Here is a 16,828-nt window from a genome sequence, read left to right on the forward strand (position 1 = left end):
GGGATCACCCAGTCTGACAATGTACACCTTTCTCTGGTCATGTATGTCCCTAGGCCCCTCGGTCAGCCCCCGTTTGTACATAAAATGCCGGTCCAGATGGTCCCAGTAGTTTTCGAAGACCTCCATCTCAGACATCATCTCAGTGGCATCCCACTGGAGGCCGTCCAGGGTCCAGTAATCATGAGCTAGGACCTTGGTCGCAGCGGTGGCTTCGGCGAAGCTGAGATCCAGGGACTTGGGGATCATGATGTGAGAGCGCCACTCGTCGTCGCTCCCGATTTCTACGCTCACATGGTAGAAGGTGCTTATGGTGTCAACGTATAAATGGTCTTTGGGCTGAAATTCTCCCCATTGGATTCGATATGACAATGTGGAGAACAACATGTCTATGCAAGAAACAAATAAACTGGACGAGGCCCTGGGCTCCCGGGTGGCGCAGTGGTCTAGGGCACTGCATCGCAGCGCTAGCTGTGCCACCAGAGTCTCTGGGTTCGCGCCCAGGCTCTGTCGCAGCCGGCCGCGACCGGGGGGTCCGTGGGGCGACGCACAATTGGCCTAGCGTCGTCCGGGTTAGGGAGGGTTTGGCCGGTAGGGATATCCTTGTCTCATCGCGCTCCAGCGACTCCTGTGGCGGGCTGGGCGCAGTGCGCGCTAACCAAGGGTGGCGGGTGCACGGTGTTTCCTCCGACACATTGGTGCGGCTGGCTTCCGGGTTGGAGGCGCGCTGTGTTAAGAAGCAGTGCGGCTTGGTTGGGTTGTGCTTCGGAGGACGCATGACTTTCGACCTTCGTCTCTCCCGAGCCCGTATGGGAGTTGTAGCGATGAGACAAGATAGTAATTACTAGCGATTGGATACCACGAAAATTGGGGAGAAAAGGGGGTAAAAAAAATTATAAAATAAAATAAAATAAAAAACTGGACGAGGCCCTAATGCGGGGTCGCAGATATTAACTGGGTTGAATGAGAGTACGAACTAACATTTTGTCACACCCTGGCCTCTGTTATATTGATTTTCTTTATTAGTTTAGTTAGGTCAGGGTGTGACATGGGATGTTTGTGTGTTTTGTCTAGTTTAGGGTGTGTGTATTGTTTAGGGGGTTGTGTATGGGGTTGTGTTCAGTAGAGAGGTTTAGGAAAGTCTATGGTTGCCTGGTTTGGTTCTCAATCAGAGACAGCTGTTTATTGTTGTCTCTGATTGGGAGCCATATTTAAGGCAGCCATAGGCTTTAGGTGATTGTGGGTAATTGTCTATGTTCTATGTTGCATGTGTGCACTTAGTTCGTTTTAGCTTCACGGTCGTTTGTTTTTGTTCGTTTAATAAGTGTTTGTTTTTTCTTCATTAAAAGAAGATGTCTTTTTTCCACGCTGCGCCTTGGTCCACTCATTCGTCTCATAACGATCGTGACACATTTGAATGAGATCAAGTTTGAAACGCAATTTTAAATGCTTGACTGAGGAGGACCATAAGAAGAAGTCACTTATTGCTCAGAGTATAGCTGTCCTCAATCTTTTATACAGGACAGTCTTGAATGTACTAACAATGAGATTCTTATGTATAGGTAAACACTCGGTCTCAATAGGTAGCCGAGGTTGTCCCAATATGTAGGGTGAAAACTCGGTCTCAATACGTAGCCAAGGTCTCAGTATGTAAGCCTAGGAAACTCTATCCCAATAAGTAGGGTGAAAACTCGGTCTCAGTACTTGGCCGAGGTCTCAGTATGTAAGCCTAGGAAACTGGGTCCCAATACGTAGGGCTAAAACTCGGTCTCAGTACATAAGCCTCGGAAACTCGGTCCCAATACGTAGGGCTTTCAGATATGCATCGAGACCAAGTTTCTAGGCAATGTATCGGGACCGAGTCTCTTGGTTATGTATCGAGACCGAGTTTCTAGGCTATGTATCGGGACCAAGTCTCTTGGCTATGAGTCTCTTTGCTATGTATCGAGACCAAGTGTCTTGGATATATATCGAGACCGAGTTTCTAGGATATGTATCGAGACCGAGTCTCTTGGATATCTTGTATATGTATCAAGACCTAGTTTCTAGGATATGCAGCAAGACCGAGTTTCTAGGATATGCAACGAGACTGAGTTTCTAGGCTATACATAGGGACCTGTGTATCGAGACAGAGTGTGTATTGATACCCCAGTTTTATATACTATGTACGAAGACCGAGATTAGACAACTATATCTCGGTCCTAATGCACTTGCTTGATAAGAAGGGGGATATTGAAACCAGGAAGATGATGCGAAACTACTTTGATGTGGGGTCGCTTCTTATCCCGGCAACAGATGTTGCTGGGGTGTCTAAACAATAATTGAAACTTGTGGTTTATACAAATTAATCTCATCTCCACCCATTTCAGCTTTATATAAGAGAGGTTCCAGTGAAGCTTTCACTAACAAGGCCTGCTGGCATGGTGACAGATGAACAATTGTAACTGAACTGAGCAACAGGGTAATTATATTATCCCCTTCAGTCAGAAACACAAAAAATATCTGAAATGGGATTTAGATAATTGACAACAGGGATTAATATCACCTGTTGGGAGGTCAGTCCCTGCTTTTTTAAGGAGTTGCCTCCTCAACAGAAGATTCTCAGAATAACAAGGTCTCTCTTGGAGTGGACACCACTCGGTGTGTACTTCTTTCTTACACTTTATAAGTCTTTTTTTAACATAAAGAGAATTTTCCAACTTAAATTTATATTTTTGAGAGTAATTCTCCTTACCTCTTTACTTTTACAAATATATTCTATTTTTACTCTGGGTATTATTTTTTTTTACTTTTACATTTTTACATTCTAGATTCTGGATATCATTTGTTTTTCATTTTATAATCTACATTATTATTAATCATATTATAATAATGGTTCTGTCTATTACTGTATGTCTGTTATATTTACATGTTTATGTTGAGAGGGGTGTGGTGTTTCCGGGGAAGTCCCCCCCACTTTCATTTCTTGAGAAATATACTTGGCTCTGTATTCGTCCTGTGATTCACTCTGCCTGAATACAAACCCATTGTCTCTGTCTGCAGACTCCCCTGGGACTCACTTTTTTTTAACAGGGGGAGTAAACAAGTCTGCTGATAAAAGCTGTTGCTGTTTGGCAGCAGCCAGTCAGCCAGCCTGAACCCTGTGCTGGGAACATCGCTCGCTGCCTCATCCACAGAAGATAAGGAAACATGACAACGATGCAGGGACTATTGGTACTAACCGGAGTGGTAGGTGAGTTTATGGTCGCTTCCGTATTGTTGTGTAATGTTTAGTAAATGATGCCAGAGGAGGGGGGTGATCCTGATGACGATTGATGTATCAGGACCGAACATTAAAATCTTACACATTTTACAAACTATGTGTGGGGTTGGGTCTGGAATATATTTGTATATCTATTCGGGCCGCTAGAGGGAGCTGGTAACTGATACCCATGAGGTTCATTGATAAGGTGGTGTTACTTGATCATGTATCATGGTACCGCTAGAGGGTAATGTTTCTAACAATATCTCACATCAATATCTACCCTCACAGGGTATTGTCTGTGTGTCACCATGGACCTGCCCGTTTATAGGGGTAAAGAGCATTACGCTACATATGGCGAAAAATTTTCGATCCCGTGTCGTGTGACCAGTGTCACACGGATGACAATAAATGACCAAGAAAGCTCTTTCTTGGGAGAGGATTACATATTTTCGTCGAGATTGAAATCTCTAGCAATCAAGAATCCTACCTGCCAGACCACCGGGATTTATCGTTTAGACGACTGCACGGTGGACCTCAAAGTGACGTGTGAGTATTTCATAGAATTACGGGTCACAGCCCCCTCATCAATGTTGAAGCAGAAAAGACAGTTCATATCTTTTCTTCTCCTTCCTCAGATAGGACAATCAAGGTGAAATTGCCAAGTGTCACCGCTGGGATCGTGCCAGCGATGAATATCGAGATAAAGTTAGACAACGTGAATAGCGTACAAAGGTAACTCTTTGAGGTTGCGATGATAAAAACCAAATTCCCAAATGACAGAGCTGTTTGGAATTCCTCTTCTTCTTACCCTCTGATATATCTCTTCTTTGCTATGCAGTCGGGGTTACGAGCTGTGGAGGTTGGATATCGGGCTGCAGGGTGGAGGCCCCCGTTTGCCGTTCAGCTACAGGCTCACTAAGACGGGCTTACTGGTAACAACAGCCTCCCCGGGAGTTTTTCGTACATACGACAAAGACAACTGCCAGATGGAGGAGATGAAGGTGTTTCAAGGAACCCCAAAACAAAAATTTTCGCTTCTTCCAATCAACGACATTATCGACGATAGTGAGTGGGATGTAACCTTGTAACGTTTATACAACAATGCAATCAGCAGTGCAATCAACTTGAAACTAATTGTTACCCTCTTCTCTTTTTTCCAGTTAAAAGGGACATGAAGAAATACAATGAATTTATGAACAAGGGGGTTTACTCAAACACCTGCCCTTCCACACATAAGATACTGATCTCCACTGGGATCACTGTCTCCATGATGACCTTCCTATCCTTATATGCGGTCTAAAAAGTCTGGGGTGTCCTGAACACACAATACAGTCTGTTTGTCTATATTATGGGCCAGAATAATATACTTTGTTTAAAAAAAATCTAAAATAAGCATTAATCAAGGATGTACAATCTAACACTAATATGTATGCTTGAAAAATAACATGTGCTTTGAAATGTAAAAATATATAAAACGTAATTAAATAATATTTTTGTGGTGTCTTCTTACTGAAAAGCCTCAGATGTTTTGTAAACAGATGTCCCGATCGATGTCTCCATCGATGCCCCCGCGAAAACTTACACAAGTATTAAAGAGTTTTAAGGTTTTTTAAATGACCACGAATATCTGGACTGACCCACTTTTATTATGGTTTTATTTTTTCCCAAAGGCTTCCTGTCTTCCTTTACCGGGGTTCAGGGTTCAGGATAACACAGATGTTGTTTGGGTCTAAGTTTAGCCTAAGTCTAAATCTATCCCGATATCCTATTTTCATCGGGACGTCTCGGTCTTTGCTTGTCTTCAATCGAGAATCCCTCTTCTTTTTAAAACATTACATCCCCCAGAACTAGGGTCCCTATCTGAACACATACCCCCCCCCCCCCCCCCCCAAAAAGGTCATTTTTTATGTGGAAATGATGTGTAATTGGACCGAGTGTATTGGGGCCGAGTGTATTGGGGCCGAGTGTATTGGGGCCGAGTGTATTGGGGCTGAGTGTATTGGGGCCAATTGTATTGGGGCCAATTGTATTGGGGCCGAGTTGTTGCTTGTAGCTTTGGGGGCAGTTTGACATTTGAGACAGACAGGTCTTAATTTGTATATTGTGTATGTGTGCGTGCGTGTGTGCGTGTGTGTTTTGAGGGCACCTTTGAAATCAATCTACCCACCAGATATTTAGCTTTTTTTGTTGTTGTGATACAACACCACAAAACACTCTATTTATACAGAATTGAATTGATATAACGCAGGCTTAAAGCTATAACAGGGGCCGTAAAAGTACAATGATGCTAAAGTAATATGTGCAAAAAAACTAACTAAAATGAGTTTTGGTGAGAATTGCCTTTGGATCAACAGTGTTCAACAGTTTCAACAGTGGTACAAGCTTGTAAAATCATACTCCAACAACAAAATCTATTTTTCTTATCTTTTTATTTGCAAAATATAAAACTTTTTAAAACAATCTATATACAACACAAAAAACAAACCAAACAACAAATCCAATCAATACATCTAAATGAGTTCTCCCGTTCTGATCCGATATTTACAAACCGGACACTTATCACAGCAACACTTACACACAATGTGCCCACAGGTCGTGAGGTGATTCTTCTTGCCCGACTCACACCTCGAACAGCCTCTACGAAACCGGCTTAGGTTGATATTTTAGTTGCAAAATATAAAAATATAAAACTTTTGCACCTATTCCTATCCTCGGTTATCCTTAACTCGTTTAGACATCCGATGTCCCCACGGCTTCAGTACAATGTTCATACTCCCACCATAGCACATCATGCACTCGTCTAGAGACCCCTCGGATTTTACTTCGAGTGGATCCGAGGCCTCCGAGTCTGAGAGAGGGCCGAGCTGCGAGAAGAGGTGGTTGTCAGAGGTGGAGGTTACCGTACCCTCTGGAGTCGGTGCTTCTGCTGTAGTCTCACCTTCGGTCAGTGATGCTGTAGGCTCACCCAGCTGCCGAGTCTCTGTCTCATCTTGAGGGGTCTTCGTCTCGGAGGCGGTCGTAAAACTCCCAGAACCAGCTGCCGTCTTCCTCCTCCCATATTCAATGATCTTCATCAACGAGGTCTTCCTCGCTGATAATCAGCACAGTATCGTCGGCGCTGACCTCGGCTCTGGTCTCGGCCTCGGCTCTAGTCTCGGCTCTGGTGCGAGCGCTGGTTCTGTAGGGGGTAGTTCTCGCTCTGGTGTACCTGGGGGTCCTCACCGGTCCCGCAACTGTGTCGATCTGTAGATGCCTGGGTATCCCCAGCCGGAAGATGTCACTTGGGGCCAAGTCGATCAACGGAGTATCCAGGTTGAGGCTATTGGGGCTGTTGGTTACAAAGACACACCTGATCGAGTATCCTTCTATTCTGAAACAACCGTCTTGAACCAGCACATCCCTCAGGGTCAGTGCCATGGTGGTGGAGTAGTACACGTAGAACGTTGGGTCATCCTCCCTGGGACTGCGCTTTCGAGCCCTTCAGGGCGCTCGCTCTACAGATCAGAGACTCTCTTGGTCAATTCGAGGCCCCCGTCGCGTCAAATCCAGGAATGAAACTTAAGGTGAATCAACGGGACATCGCCAGGGCTGTGATCGAGGGCAAGAAAGCTCTGGCTCCGCTGTCTCAGAACAATACCGAGAAATGGAAAAGGGAGCTGGCCTCCGACTCCTTGACCGGCTCAGTTTTTGTCGCGGAGTTCACCAAACTCTTTGCAGAGCATGAGCAAGAGCAGCATCACTCCAAGCAGAAGAAACAGATTCTATTCAATTCCCATTGTCAATGAAGTGAACCCCCCTATATTGGAAAAAGAAAAACACATCGGTTCGTTCTACAATCTCGAAAAATATCGTACGTCTCATCTTGTTGTCACGACCACTCGTTATGACCCCTGTAACTTCGGAGAGGCCGGCGGACTCGTCGTGTTGCCGGGAAGAGGTCGAAGTAGACCGGGACGGGCTGATCGCCGCTGCAGGGAGACTCTGCTGGCCATGTCTCTGACTTCCCGCGCTGGGTGTCGGACACCATCGACCTGTACATGAGGTTGGAGGGGCTGACTCTGACACTGCTTAGCAGCAACGCTGGCTGCGGCAAGTCGTATGCCCTGTCCTTGCTGTATGGCAGGCTCACCTCCATGGGAGTCAGTGTGTGCCTAAGCGCCATGACCAACAAGGCTTTCCGAAGCATGCCCGGCCGCGACTCCAATCACGTTCGCGACTCCAATCACGTTCCTCGCTTTCCGAAGCATGCCCGGCCGCGACTCCAATCACGTTCCACCGAGCCATGGGCTACAAGGAGAAGTTGGTTCGCGGTAAGCTCAGCCCGTCCGAGTTCAAGCTATACTACGAGAGACTGTACTATCAAGAGGCCAGAACATTCTCCGCTACGCTTGGGCGCCCGAGCCCGGGCCCGCTTCGAGACACTCTTGTAGGGCCCGGGAGGTGCGCCGTCTGCAACAAACTGTACCACAAGGTCTCGGAGGATAGCGAGGGAAGGAGGCCTCCTCTGTTCGTTGGCCTCAACGTCCTGGTGGTGGACGAGTACGGTATGCTCAACGAGGACGGCTTCGCTGGTGGTGCTCTCCGGGAGCGTGTCTCAACTGCAGCCGCCGGGCGATGAGGCCCCGCTGTGGAAGGGTCTCGAGTTCGAGCGGGAGCTCACCAGCCGCACTCCTCTGATTGTCAACAGGAGGCAATTTGACAACCCGCCTTACGGCGAGGCCCTTTCCTACACCTTCACCAAGAACGCCAAGAGGATATTTCAGGCTCGGGCCCGGTTGCTGAACCTGGAGAAGATGTTGGACCCAGAGTTCAGACCCGACAGCCTCCAGGTTTTCCACAGCAACAATCTGCAGGACCTCTACACCAACGCCGTGTTGAAGAGCAAGGCGGCCGGAGCAGTGTGCAAGCAGGTACGATGGATGGATGGGTACTTCCTGCCATAATGAAGGGAGGTCAGATCGAGAGAGAGAGAGAGCCCCCCAGAGAAAGTGACCCCCTCACTATCCCTACAACAAGAAAAAGAGAAAGTGAGAGGAAGATAGAGGGGGAGGGAGAAAGTGAGAGAGAACTGTAAAGATTTAAAGACAATCTTCTCTTTATTAACTCCCTTGTCTTCTTTTGCATTCTTCTACTCTTCCTCCTCCCTCTCGCCCTCTTCCTCCTCCCTCTCTTGCCGTTCCTCCTCCCTCTCTCTCCCTCTTCCTCCTCCCTCTCTTGCCATTCCTCCTCCCTCCCTCTCTCTCCCTCTTCCTCCTCCCTCCCTCTCTCTCCCTCTTCCTCCCTCTCTTTCCCTCCTCCCTCTCTCTTCCTCTTCCTCCTCCCTCCCTCTCTCTCCCTCTCTTTCCCTCCTCCCTCTCTCTTCCTCTTCCTTCTCTCTCTCTCTCTCCCCTTCTTCTTTTTAATCGATCCCACTTCATTTCAATTAAATTACGTAGAACCAACGTGGAATAGACGTTGAATTGACGTCTGTGTCCAGTGAAGCTACCAGACTGACAAGAAGCATATGGAATAAGGCAGAGAGAGGGAGATAAGAGTGGTAGCTATTTACCTAACAAAAATAGGGTGGGAGGGAGTTAGTTCTATTTGGCTAACAAAAAGAGAGGGGAAAAAATTCAACCTCTACACAAGAGTGGAATATTCAGGCAAAAAAGGGACCACTTCTCACAGAGAGTGACCTATAAAGGGACCACTTCTCACAGAGAGTGACCTATAAAAGGACCACTTCTCACAGAGAGTGACCTATAAAGGGACCACTTCTCACAGAGAGTGACCTATAAAGTCACCACTTCTCACAGAGTGACCTACAAAGGGACCACTTCTCACGAAGAGTGACCTATAAAGGGACCACTTCTCACAGTCATCTGTACCAAACAACACAGATGCTGACACACAGACACACAGACACACACAAACAGACACACACACTCAAAGCCTGGGTATTGTCTGCTAACAGTAAACTTATCTCCTACATCTCTAACTCATACCCATTTTTCTACAGCATACTTTGGCTTTCTGCCCGTTAGACTTTGTCCACCTGGTAATAGGGGCAACAGAGCTAAAGAGATTGTGAATTATTTTTGTAGTATGAGAAATGCATTTGGCCCAAAGAATCTGCTCTACATGATGTGTGCGGTCATCATCATTAACTAACTGTACAACAAACATTGTAGGAATTTGAAAGACATGCCCAATATCTGACTCTACTGTCTAATTGAGGTCAGATTAATGTAGACATGCCCAATATCTGACTCACATGCCCAATATCTGACTCTACGGTCTAATTGAGGTCAGATTAATGTCCTGGCCACAACAATACAGGAACTACGCCAACTACGCCAGTATTCACTGTTGCACCTCACACATTACAATAAAGCTCCAAAAGAGGACAATTGTTGAGGTGAACTGGGTATCATCTGGTCTCTGTCAGTACTATCCTTTCCAGTCTGCAGGAGAGGAGCAGAGCGGCTGCATCCCAGACCCACAGGAGTGAGCTCTGACAGAGGCCAGAGCTATTCTGCAGACTGGAGACACACACAGAGAAGGAGACCTAGCTCTCAAAACAGCACAGCCAACCTGTTCTTTAATGAAAGAACAAAGCAATAGAACCATTCCCTTTAAAAGGTGCATAGACAAAAACAGGCGATCGGATTCATTCTAGTGTGGAGTAAGTCAGTCAGTTAGTCAGTCAGTCAGTCAGTCCTGTTTGGCCGAGGATCAACACTGCTGAAACTAACCAGCATATGACTGAGGGACTGGCCCAAAGCTGTCTGGCAACAGTTCTCCAGTTATCCTGGGTGCTCGAATGCAAGCGAGTGTGTGCGTGCCAATACTAACTGAGGTTTACCAGTGCATGCCCAGTGGCAGGGATGAGTTTGGCACAGAGATCAGAAAACTCATACTGAGCTCAGAGGAGACAGTCCTGAAAGTCTCATCCACTATATTAGATCCATATATCACATTGTTCACATCCTGTCATGTCATTACTTTACTGCTTCCTGGCTGGTTTACTGCAAAACACCTTGTGACATCGGTCAATTGATTGATTAACAACCAGTGTTGGTACTATTACAAAGTGCATTACCTAAGGTCATAATATTTCCTACATGGGAAAATCCAAGCTGAACGCTATCACACAATAGCGTACAGAATGATCATGACCTACTGCACACCATGCTTGTTCCATGTATTCCTCAGAGCCCATCCTCTGTCCCATCTGGATACACTGAACTAAGCAGGGGACTGTGTGTGTGTGTGTGTGTGTGTGTGTGTGTGTGTGTGTGTGTGTGTGTGTGTGTGTGTGTGTGTGTGTGTGTGTGTGTGTGTGTGTGTGTGTGTGTGTGTGTGTGTTTAGACCGGGTCACTCACGCCTCTGCCTCCTCAGTTTCAATGCGTTGGTCCAAGCCATCATCCATGATGGCCTGTGTGCATTTCTTCTGTTCAGACTGAAAGAGACCAACACAGACTGGTGAACTTATTACACAATTAAGGCAATCTTTCTCTGAAATAAGACTCTTCTCTGTACAGAGGTCCGAATGCTGAAATTAGGATTGTGTAAAATGTTTTCCTTGATGCATTAAGTGAAAAGGCCCTGTCTGTAGGGGGTGTCATAACCTTTGACCTTACATCAGAGGACCTCTGAGTGACATCATTGATGATAAAGTGTTTGTAGTCCTATTCACATTAAGTAACACGGCACCATTAAAACCCGTACACACATTTGAATACAAACTGCTGCTGTATATTAAAAGCATAACCAAACCCTGCTTTTCTCACATCAGAGCTCCGGGTTGTCACTCCTAAAGATGCAAGAAACACTCAACGGTCTAACCAGCCCTCAGATGATGAAATCTGATATCCTCATCATCATCTTCATTGCAATCCACATTCTCCGCGACTAACTAGGCTAGTAACATAACAGGCTGACTCTGCATCGCTATGGAAACACTCCCAAATACAACAAACACTAAGTGCAGTCAACACAGAAACACACTAACATGAAACCCACTGGGACATGTACTGGTTCTCTATGGGCTTGAGGAGGAGGAAAAGTCCCTGAGCTATACAATAACTTAGCTGCAGTGAGTAGCAACTCTTAGTAGCAACTCCATGTGCAGCCCTCCCTCCTCTCTCAGAATATCAAGTCCACAGTCTGGTTTATATACCTCTGCTCTCTCTCCTACAGCACAAATCATTCCTGCTTGCTCTTTCAGCAGCTATAACTATCAGCCTCCCTCCCTCCCTCCCTGCCTCTCATCCTCCCTGCCTCTCATCCTCCCTGCCTCTCATCCTCCCTCCCTCTCCCTCCTCTCCCTCTCCCTCCTCTCCCTCTCCCTCTGTGCTGCAGAAGACATTGTCTATGGCACTCCGTGTTGGACGTTTTCCAACTTTTCTAAGGTGTGTATGTATTGTTCTCATCATGGGAGAAAGTGGGAAAAAGAGCATCTGAAATTCACCACCTATTGTAAATGTAAATAACAAAAGAGATTTAAGAGATAATGTTACACTGGGTATCTCTGCCAAAGCATATATACTACCCTATCTATCACTAAACACTGTGTTAGTTAGTCATAATACATCTGTATTTAGGGCTGTACAGACAGGCAGACCAGGAGGGATTTAGTGAAGTGCATTCCATTACGTATCATTATATGTCCACCCTTGCCAACTCACAAACTCACTAATGCCAAGACTCTGAACGACAGGCTGATACAGCTCCTCTGAACTGAGATGTCAAATCTGTCAGAGCAGCCCAATTTCTTAAAAGACACGTCACAATAATAACTCAACATTATTTGATGTAAGAAATGTATGATTTTCCGTTCACAAGTCACTGACTGATTTAATATCTGAAGGTTGTCCTGTTCAGAGAGAGTCTGCTTCCACTGAGAAGAGACGTGATTGGCAGATACAATAACAGAATAGTTGTTGATGAATAAACAGATGCTGAAAGAAGTGAATTATGGGATGGGCGTATGTTCATAACTACTGCCAATGAAATGCTCTTTTGATATGATCCTGATACTGACTGGGTATGTCATTGACAGCTGCCCCTACTGTAAATTCACAGCTCTCTGCCAATTACGTCCAGAGTGAGACGAACAGGGTGAACAGAACAGTCAGAGTAAGGTAACACACTACGTAATTTCTGAAGACTGGAAATGCAGGTTTTTTTCTTCAGTCTCGGAGAGTAGGGGAAGGAGAAAGAAATCAGAGAACAGAATCAGTTCGATTCCAGACATTTTGGCTTAGAACAGCTAATAAAAATACATCAAAACTTCTCGTTTTTGTCTAAAGCTACAGTTTCTTGTGCATTTTTTAAACATTTGTAAAGGTTCTCTTCCAGGGGTGAAGGAGAGGACCAAAATGCAGCGCGGCTAGTGTTAAACATGTTTAATACAAACACAAGAGAAACACTACAAACAACCTACAAAATAACAAATGTGCAAAACCGATACAGACCTATCTGGTGCAGAACACAAACACAGAGACAGGTAACAAACACCCACAAAATCCCAACACAAAACAAGCCTCCTATATATGAGTCTCAATCAGAGACAACGACTACCATCTGTCTCTGATTGAGAACCCACACTAGACTGACATAGAAACAGACAAACTAGACACACAACATAGAATTCCCACCCAGCTCACGTCCTGACCAACTAAACACATACAAAACAACAGAAAACAGGTCAGGAACGTGACAGAACCCCCCCCTCAAGGTGCGAACTCCGGGCGCACCCCTAAAACTCAAGGGGGGGGTCTGGGTGGGCATCTGTCCGCGGTGGCGGCTCCGGCGGTGGACGAGGGCACCACTCCACCATTGTCTTTGTCCACCTCCTTAGCGTCCCTTGAGTGGCGACCCTCGCCCCCGACCATGGTCCAGGGACCTTCACCAACTCCCCTCTACAATAGAGGAGACAACTCAGGACAGAGAGGTAGTTCAGGACAAAGAGGTAGCTCAGGACAGAGGGACAGCTCCGGACTAGTGGCAGCTCCGGACTGAGTGGCAGCTCCGGACTGAGGGGCAGCTCATGACTGGAGGGCAGCTCATGACTGGAGGGCAGCTCATGACTGGAGGGCAGCTCATGACTGGAGGGCAGCTCATGACTGGAGGGCAGCTCATGACTGAAGGGCAGCTCATGACTGAAGGGCAGCTCATGACTGGAGGGCAGCTCATGACTGGAGGGCAGCTCATGACTGGAGGGCAGCTCATGACTGTAGGGCAGCTCCTGACTGGCTGGCGTCTCTGGCGGCTCCTGACTGGCTGGCGGCTCTGGCGGCTCCTGACTGGCTGGCGGCTCTGGCGGCTCCTGACTGGCTGGCGGCTCTGGCGGCTCCTGACTGGCTGGCGGCTCTGGCGGCTCCTGACTGGCTGGCGGCTCTGGCGGCTCCTGACTGGCTGGCGGCTCTGGCGGCTCCTGACTGGCTGGCGGCTCTGGCGGCTCCTGACTGGCTGGCGGCTCTGGCGGCTCCTGACTGGCTGGCGGCTCTGGCGGCTCCTGACTGGCTGGCGGCTCTGGCGGCTCCTGACTGGCTGGCGGCTCTGGCGGCTCCTGACTGACGGACGGCTCTAGCGGCTCCTGACTGACGGACGGCTCTAATGGCTCGGGACAGACGGGCGGCTCTAATGGCTCGTGGCAGACGGACGACTCAGACGGCGCTGGGCAGACGGATGGCTCAGACGGCGCTGGGCAGACGGATGGCTCAGACGGCGCTGGGCAGACGGATGGCTCAGACGGCGCTGGGCAGACGGATGGCTCAGACGGCGCTGGGCAGACGGATGGCTCAGACGGCGCTGGGCAGACGGATGGCTCAGACGGCGCTGGGCAGACGGACGGCTCAGACGGCGCTGGGCAGACGGACAGTTCAGGCACCGCTGGGCAGACGGGCAGTTCAGGCACCGCTGGGCAGACGGCAGACTCTGGCCGGCTGAGACGCACTATAGGCCTGATGCGTGGTGCCGGAACTGGAGGTACCGGGCTGAGGGCACGCACCTCAGGGCGAGTGCGGGGAGGAGGAACAGGGCTCTGGCGATGCACTGGAAGCCTGGTGCGTGGTGTAGGCACTGGTGGTACTGGGCTGGGGCGGGAAGGTGGCGCCGGATATACCGGACCGTGAAGGAGGACACGCGCTCTTGAGCACCGAGCCTCTCCAACCTTACCAGGTTGAATGGTCCCCGTAGCCCTGCCAGTGCGGCGAGGTGGAACAACCCGCACTGGGCTATGCAGGCAAACCGGGGACACCACCTGTAAGGCTGGTGCCATGTACGCCGGCCCGAGGAGACGTACTGGAGGCCAGATACGTTGGGCCGGCTTCATGACATCCAGCTCGATGCCCAACCTAGCCCTCCCAGTGCGGCAAGGTGGAATAGCCCGCACTGGGCTAAGCACGCGTACTGGGGACACCGTGCGCTTTACCGCATAACACGGTGTCTGACCGGTACGACGCCCTCTCACTCCACGGTAAGCCCGGGGAGTTGGCTCAGGTATCCAACCCGGCTTCGCCACACTCCCCTTTAGCCCCCCCCCCCCCCCAAGAAATTTTTGGGTGAGCCTCTCGGGCTTCCAGCCTCTCTTACGTGCTGCCTCCTCAATCCACCGCTCCTGGGCTGTGGCTGCCTCCTTCTCCTCCCGAGAGCAGCGATTCTCTCCCACCTTTGCCCAGGGTCCTTTTCCGTTTATGATTTCCTCCCATGACCATTCCTCCTGGTACCGCTGCTGCTGTTGCTGCTGCCCGTTGCCACGCTGCTTGGTCCGGGTTTGGTGGGTGTTTCTGTAAAGGTTCTCTTCCAGGGGTGAAGGAGAGGACCAAAATGCAGCGTGGCTAGTGTTAAACATGTTTAATACAAACACAAGAGAAACACTACAAACAACCTACAAAATAACAAATGTGCAAAACCGATACAGACCTATCTGGTGCAGAACACAAACACAGAGACAGGTAACAAACACCCACAAAATCCCAACACAAAACAAGCCTCCTATATATGAGTCTCAATCAGAGACAACGACTACCATCTGTCTCTGATTGAGAACCCACATTAGGCTGACATAGAAACAGACAAACTAGACACACAACATAGAATTCCCACCCAGCTCACGTCCTGACCAACTACCAGGGGTGTCAAACTCATTCCACGGAGGGCCTAGTGTCTGCAGGTTTTTGGTTTTTCCTTTCAATAAAGCCCTAGACAACCAGGTGTGGGGAGTTCCTAACTAATTAGTGATGTTAATTCATCAATCAAGTACAAGGGAGGAGCGAAAACCCGCAGACACTCGGCCCCCCGTGGAATGAGTTTGACACCTGTGAACTAAACACATACAAAACAACAGAAAACAGGTCAGGAACGTGACAACATTTAAGATATTAGAGGCTACTATCAATTTAAATTAGGCCTTGGTTGTACTACATGTCTCCCAGTCCATTAAATAATAATATGATAATACTTCATGTTATTTCTGGAAAGATTCCACAATACTCAATAAGTTGGAATAGTGAAGTGTGTATATTTGGCTGCTTTGTGCACGTTCTCCCGTTCAGAGACTGTTACATGGCAGTCACAAAGCAAAGACAACAGAGCGAACAAGCCTTTTTTCACTGTGGGACCTTCCTTTCCCGGTTGTTCCACTAAAGTGTGGTCTGGGTAGTGTTCAGTAGGGAGAGTGAAACAGGGGGGTACAGAGTGAAACGGGGGTACAAACTGAACATGAACACAAGTAGAGCACAGAGCTCTGGAAAGTACCATGCTGGAATTTCTTTGGAAACTATTTATGTATATCAATGAATAAAGTGCTACAGTTTGAGTATATTTAAGAACAATTCATTCAAACAGAACAATTCAAACAGACAGATCCACGTGAATGTTTATGTACCCAAACAATTTGTAAGATTCTAGTACTGAATACAGAAATAGTCGCAGGAGAATCTGAGAATGGAGCAACATCTACTGAGAATGACTGGGATTCTTAATGAAACCACATTCTCTGGGATACAGCATCATTCCACACTGAGTGTTCTAATTCATCCGCCCTCCCTCTCTCCCCTCCCGCTCTCCCCTCCCTCTCTCTCCACAGCTGTGTGAGTATGCTGATGTTTAGGGATGTGCTGTGAAGGGACAATACAGGGATGATATTTTGTACTGTTCCTCAACCAAACTATGTGTCTACTTCTTGGGTAACATGATAACTCATTGGGTCATTGGGAGATGGAGTGAGCTCATTGGTTCACGTGAACTGTCATCACTCTTCATCTGACCCAATGTCTCACCCCCTTGTTTGCAGTCCCTACTCATGTTGACAAGCGACATCTGAATTCCAGGGGTGAAATATGTGCACAGAGAGGAGTGACAGGACTGGACAGATTGTTAGCCTTTGTAGCCATAGATCCTGCTATACATTTGAGCCAGTACTGCTATAGCAGGGAAATAATCCTGCAGTAACAGGAAATGTGAATTATTATGTGGATTCTGTATTATATTATACTGTACACTGAGTGTACAAACAATTAGGAACACCTTCCTAATATTGAGTTGCACCCTCTTTTGCTCTCAGAACAGCCTCGATTCATCGGGGAATGGACTGAAAG

The 16,828-nt window shown here is 47.7% G+C and overlaps 1 protein-coding gene across 1 annotated transcript; it reads left to right on the forward strand.

The window, feature by feature from the left end:
• The first annotated feature begins 3,079 nt into the window (after window positions 1–3,079).
• On the forward strand, window positions 3,080–4,720 carry LOC120066778. The gene is made up of 5 exons (XM_039018245.1): window positions 3,080–3,229; window positions 3,530–3,787; window positions 3,877–3,973; window positions 4,080–4,306; window positions 4,402–4,720. Exons 1-5 carry the CDS (start codon window positions 3,187–3,189, stop codon window positions 4,539–4,541), a joined length of 765 nt encoding a protein of 254 aa, XP_038874173.1. The 5' UTR covers window positions 3,080–3,186; the 3' UTR covers window positions 4,542–4,720.
• Window positions 4,721–16,828: the final 12,108 nt, after the last annotated feature.

The sequence above is a fragment of the Salvelinus namaycush genome, chromosome 21 (genome assembly GCF_016432855.1).
Source record: "Salvelinus namaycush isolate Seneca chromosome 21, SaNama_1.0, whole genome shotgun sequence".
Taxonomy (NCBI): Eukaryota; Metazoa; Chordata; class Actinopteri; order Salmoniformes; family Salmonidae; genus Salvelinus; species Salvelinus namaycush.

Coding starts and splice junctions, on each gene's coding strand:
- LOC120066778 (XM_039018245.1), top strand. CDS start 3,187: ATGACAACGATGCAGGGACTATTGGTACTAACCGGAGTGGTAG. Junction 3,788..3,876: donor GGTGGACCTCAAAGTGACGT/GTGAGTATTTCA, acceptor CTCCTTCCTCAG/ATAGGACAATCAAGGTGAAA. Junction 4,307..4,401: donor CAACGACATTATCGACGATA/GTGAGTGGGATG, acceptor TCTTTTTTCCAG/TTAAAAGGGACATGAAGAAA.